This window comes from Myotis nattereri (assembly GCF_964212035.1).
Source record: "Myotis nattereri genome assembly, chromosome: 4".
Lineage (NCBI taxonomy): Eukaryota > Metazoa > Chordata > Mammalia > Chiroptera > Vespertilionidae > Myotis > Myotis nattereri.
Window position 1 is genome coordinate 110,361,760 of NC_138079.1, and position 6,000 is coordinate 110,367,759.

A 6,000-nucleotide genomic window follows, 5' to 3' on the forward strand; every position below is an offset into this window, starting at 1 on the left:
ATAGAGAGTTAGAAACATTGATGAGAGAGAAACATTGATCAGCTGCCCCCTGCACAACCCCACTGGGGATGTGCCTGCAAACAAGGTATATGCCCTTGACCAGAATCGAACCTGGGACCCTTCAGTCCACAGGCCGACGCTCTATCCACTGAGCCAAACCGGTTAGGGCGCAGGCATCAGTAATTTTTAAGACTACCCTGGAGAGTCTAACCTCTCCAAGGCCGAGAACACTGGCCGTTCTGGCTCCCTTGAAAGCTAATAGACCACTGGTCTTTCGGAATGGGTGTTCTGGACACTTTTCATGTTTAAAAAAGTTAGTCTAAAAATTCTATTTTCAAATCTGTTTGATTTGCCCACTTCACACAATTTCTTTTTAGCCATTGCTCTAGTGAGGAATAGGCAAAAATTCGGTCCCTGTCACAGCTCCTCAAAAATATTTAGCTGAAAAGAATCACGACTCTTCCTCTCACCATTCTCAGTCTGCTTGGTTAATATATTCTTTCCATATTTTCCCTAGACACTTTGTGTATGACCATGTGTTTGCAGAAAAGATCACTTCCTTGCCAAGTCAGCCAAGCCCCGACGAAGAAGAAAACAAGCATTTGAAGAAGGCAGTGAGGACGCTGCAGGCACAGCTGAGCCTGGAGCGGCAGAGGCGGGTGGCCTTGGAGGAAGAGTACGGGCTTGTGCTGAAGGAGAACAGTGAGCTGGAGCAGCAGCTGGGGGCCACTGGCGCCTACCAGGCCCGGGCGCTGGAGCTGGAGGCTGAGGTGGCTGAAATGCGGCGGGTGCTGCAGGCGGAGCGTCCCTTTGTGAATGGGGTCGAAAAGCTGGTACCCGACTCCCTGTTTGTCCCTTTCAAAGACCCTGGCCAGAGCCTGCTGGAGGAGATGCTGCTGACGGTGCCCGAGGCCCAGCGGAGGCCCCTCAAGCGCAGCAGCAGTGAGACGGTGCTCAGCAGCTTGGCCAGCGGTGACATCGTGAAGGGCCACGAGGAGACCTGCATCCGGAGGGCCAAGGCTGTGAAGCAGAGGGGTGTGTCCCTGCTGCAGGAAGTGGACACACAGTATAGCGCCCTGAAGGCCAAGTACGAGGAGCTGCTGAAGAAGTGCCAACAGCAGGAGGGGGACTCCCTGTCCCACAAGGCTGTGCAGACTGCCAGGGCTCCAGCCAGGGACCCAGCTTCCAGGGACCCACCCGCCACTGGGGCCCCCGAGCCTGCTGGGTCCCCCACCAGCACACCACCTCCCGAATACAAAGCACTCTTTGAGGAGATCTTCAGCTGCATCCAGAAGACGAAGCAGGAGATTGACGAGCAGAGAATGAAATATCGCTCTCTCCCCTCCCCTTAATGGGGCCTCCAGCTCCCCTGCTCATTTCCTATCTCCCATCACCCTTCTCCCACTCAGACATGTTTGTAGACCCCAAAGCCTGAAGTTGCTCACTACTTTGCTGACTCAGCAAGTGTGTATGTACAGTGAGGAAAGAGGATGGCTCCTGGTATCAGCTTCCTAACCCAGGTCCCTTTAAGCCCCGCGGTAAGCCCCCTCCCATGACAAACTGGCCTCTGGCTGGCGCTGACTAGGCTGCCATTCTTGAGAAGCCCCGAAGCAGTGGGGGCAGAGCTGTGCTCCTGGAGAGGTAGGCCTGGAGCCTCCACAGGATGTACTTACATACACAGTGCCTACTACACTGGGAAAGGGCCGGGGAAGCGGAGCTAAGGCGATCCCTGCTGCCTCCTGGCTTACCTTCTCAAAAATGTGGAAGCCAACCACCAACCTGAGCTGTCCCCTAGCACTGGTGGATACTGTGAATTCAGGAAGACCATTTCGGAGAAAGTAGGGGTCTAATCCAAAGAAACAGTATTAACCAATACTCCACACCTTAGAGTTTCCTTTGCTACCAGTCGCACTGTGACAGGTGATCCTAACAGACCTAAAGCACTGAGCACCCTGCAGAAAGGCGAGCTCTGCTGGACCCAGGTCCACCTGTCAGCCTGCGCTCCACCCCAAAGGCCTGCACCCCCATCCAGGTGTGTTCACGCAAAGTGCAGTGTTAGGGTAGCCGCGCACACACCTATTTCCTTTCTTAAATACAAACGGGGAAAAGCTCTCCTGTGCTGTCTGAGCTGCTGACCTGCTCAGTGCCTGCGGCTCCTGTCAGTGGTTGGCCTTGGCTGCAGGAACCCCATCTGCTGCTTTACTGAACAGTGTTGGCATCATTCTAACTGTGGAAATGGATGACTCCTCGCACTTGCATACTTTAATTTAAAACTATTTAAGAGAACTGTGGTTCCAGTAATTGTATATATTTTTCTAAAAACCAAATAAAACTACCTATGAAAATGAACAAATGGGTCTGTTGCCTATTATTTTAAGCTTAAGCCATTTCACTGTTGTAACCAACTAGTTGTTCACTCTTTTTTCTTCCAACAAACATTAGGAAATTTGATAATGATTTTTTAAAAATTATTTTTAGGAAGAGAGAGGAGAGAAACATCTGTGGGCTGCTTCCTACTCGTCCCCTACTGGGCATGTGCCCTGACTGGGAATCAAACCAGGAATGAACCCCTTGGTGGATGGGCCAACGCCCAACCAACTGAGCCACTCAGGTCAGGCTTGATAGTGATTCCTCCCACCCCCCATTTCTTTTACACAAGTCCTTGGGATTATGTAATAGCACCAATTCTGCTCAGACTGACAAGTGTTGGTTAAAATTACTATATGATTGGAAAACATTTTCAAAATTATATACTCTAATTTTTCACTATTTTAGGAGTATCAGACTGGGTACTGAATTAATAGCACTTTGACCAGTTGATTCTCAAAACATTTTCTCATTCAGTTATAGGAAAGAAACATAATATTCAAACATTAAATGAGCATTGACTTTTTAAAATTTTGCTTTTGAATTATTTAAGTTTAAAAGAGTTTGTAAACTCACCTTGTCTTCCCTTATCTCCCAAGGCATCCCCTCCCCAGAACCAACTATACAAATTAAGTTTCTTGTATAGTCTTCCAAAATACTCTGTGTATATATTAATACATGAATATGTTTCTATGACCCATATTTTTAAACAAATGAGTGTACTGTAAGCACTCTTCTGTATCTTCCATCTTTACGGAACCCTGAATCTTTGAAATGATCTATCGTTATGTGACTCTATGGTCGGGGAGCGCACGAACACTGAGCAGGTGGTCCGCTCGTGCGTTTGTGCCTGACGAGCATCTGTCCTCGCTCTTGATTGGAAGAGCTTAGGCTCACTGACTACATTCTTTTTAAGATATATATATGTAATATATATGTTTTAAAATATAAATATATATATATATTTTTTTAATTGATTTCAGAGAGGAAGGAAGAGGGAGAGAGAGACAGGCACAATTATGAGAGAGAATCGTTGATTGGCTGCCTCCTGCGCACCCCCTACTGGGGATTGAGTCCACAACCCAGGCATGTGCCCCTGACTGGAATCGAACCTGGGATCCTTCAGTCCACAGGCTGACACTGTATCCACTGAGCCAAACCAGCTAGGGCTACCTACATTCTTCATGATAGCTGTATAGTATTCCAGTTTATGGATATGTGTGTGTGTGTGTGTGTGTGTATTAGTTCATTTAAATACTCCCTAGTGGGTAGATTGCTTCTAGTCTTTGCTACTACCAAAAAAATTCGTAAATATATATGTATGTGTGTGTGTGTCTTATTGTTCTTGACAATCCTTTGATCCAGCTGATTTCATTTTTTAATTTATTATGGTTAAAATATACATAGTGTAATAACAATTTAATCATTTTTAAATGTATAGTTCAGTGGTAGTAAATACATTCACATTTTTTGCAACCATCGTCACATCCATCCCCATAATTCATCTTTAAAACTGAAATTCTGTCCCCATTAAACAATAACTTTCCATTCTTCACCCAATCCTTGGCAACTACCATTTACTTTCTGTCTTTATAACTTTGACTACTCTAAGTACCTCATATAAGTGGAATCAAACAATAGTTATCTTTTTTTCACTTAGCATAATGACTTTGAGGTTCACTCCTCTGGTAGCATATTGCAGAGTATCCTTTTTAAGGCTGAATAATATTCCATTGTATGTATATGCTACATATTGTTTATTCATACATCAGTGGATACTTGGTTTGCTTCCATGTTTTAGCTATTATAACTAATGCTGTTGAGAACTTGTGTATACAAATATTTCTTCAACCCCAGCCGGATGTGGCTCAGTGGTTGAGCATCTACCTTTGAACCAGGAGGTCAGGGTTTAATTCCCAGTCAGGGCACATGCCTGGGTTGTAGGCTCAATCTCCAGTAGGGGACATTCAGGAAGCAGCAGATCAGTGATTGTCATCATTGATGTTTCTTTCTCTCCCTCTCCCTTCCTCTCTGAAATCAATAAAAATGTATTTTTTGTTTGTTTGGGGTTTTTTTTATATTTTATTGATTTTTTACAGAAAGGAAGGGAGAGAGATAGAGAGTCAGAAACATTGATGAGAGAGAACCATCAATCAGTCGCCTCCTGCACATCCCCCACCGGGGATGTGCCCGCAACCCAGGTACATGCCCTTGACCGGAATCGAACCTGGGACCTTTCAGTCCGCAGGCCGACGCTCTATCCACTGAGCCAAACCGGTTTCAGCAATAAAAATGTATTTTTTAAAAAAACATTTTTTCAAGAAACTGCTTTCAGTTTTCTTTGACTATATATGCAGAAGTGGAATTGCAGGATGATATGGTAGTTTTTAATTTTTTGAGCAATCTCCATACTGTTTTCCACATTGGCTGTACCACCTTACATTCCCACCAACAGTGCACAAGGATTTTAATTTCTCCACATCCTTGCCAGCACATTTCCTTTTTGTTTGTTTGTTTTTTAATATATATTTTATTGATTTTTTACAGAGAGGAAGGGAGAGAGATAGCGAGTTAGAAAATATATCAGCTGCCTCCTGCACTGGAGGTATGCCCGCAACCCAGATACATGCCCCTGACCGGAATCGAACCTGGGACCTTTCAGTCTGCAGGCCGATGCTCTATCCACTGAGCGAAACCGGTTTCGGCTCCTTTTTTTTTATAATAGCAATTCTAATGGGTGTGAGATGGTATCTCATTGTAATTTTGGTTTCCATTTCCCTAAAGATAAGTGATTTTGAGAATCTTTCCATGAGCTTGACCATTTGTATATCTTCTTTGGATAAATATTTTTCGACTCCTTTGCCCATTTTTTATTTTTTTAAACATGTTTTCATTGACTTTAGAGAGAGGAATGGAGAAGGGAGAGAGAGAGAGAATGTAAAACATGGATCTGCTACCTCCTGCCCAACCTCTCATTGGGAATCAAGCCCACAACCTGGGCATGTGCCCCAACCAGGAATTGAACCAGTGACCTTTCAGTGCATGGGGTGACGCTCAGCCAATGGAACCACACTAGCTAGGGTTTTGCCCATTTTTTTTTTCTTTCTTTTAATTAAATCTTTATTGTTCAGATTATTACATTTGTTCCTCTTTTCCCCCCCCCCATAACTCCCCTCCTCCCAGTTCCCGCCCCACCCTCCGCCCTCACTCCCCACCCACTGTCCTCATCCATAGGTGCACGATTTTTGTCCAGTCTCTTCCAGAATCTCCCACACCCCTTTCCCCCCCAAGAATAGTCAGTCCATTCCCTTTCTATGTCCCTGATTCTATTATAATCAACAGTTCATTCTGTTCATCAGATTATTATTCACTTGATTCTTGGATTCACTTGTTGATAGATGCATATTTGTTGTTCATAATTTGTATCTTTACCTTTTTCTTCCTCTTCCTCTTCTTAAAGGATACCTTTCAGCATTTCATATAATACTGGTTTGGTGGTGATGAACTCCTTTAGCTTTTCCTTATCTGTGAAGCACTTTATCTGACCTTCAATTCTGAATGATAGCTTTGCTGGATAAAGTAATCTTGGTTGTAGGTTCTTGGTATTCATCACTTTGAATATTTCTTGCCACT

General features: G+C 44.5%; 1 protein-coding gene across 1 annotated transcript in view; it reads left to right on the forward strand.

The window, feature by feature from the left end:
* Positions 1-2,341, forward strand: part of CDR2 (cerebellar degeneration related protein 2) — a 46,884-nt gene extending 44,543 nt beyond the window's left edge. The window contains exon 5 of the mRNA XM_081089376.1: positions 518-2,341. Coding sequence (XP_080945502.1) covers positions 518-1,352 — 835 coding nt within the window. The 3' untranslated portion in view covers positions 1,353-2,341. The remainder of the gene's footprint in view (positions 1-517) is intronic.
* Positions 2,342-6,000: the final 3,659 nt, after the last annotated feature.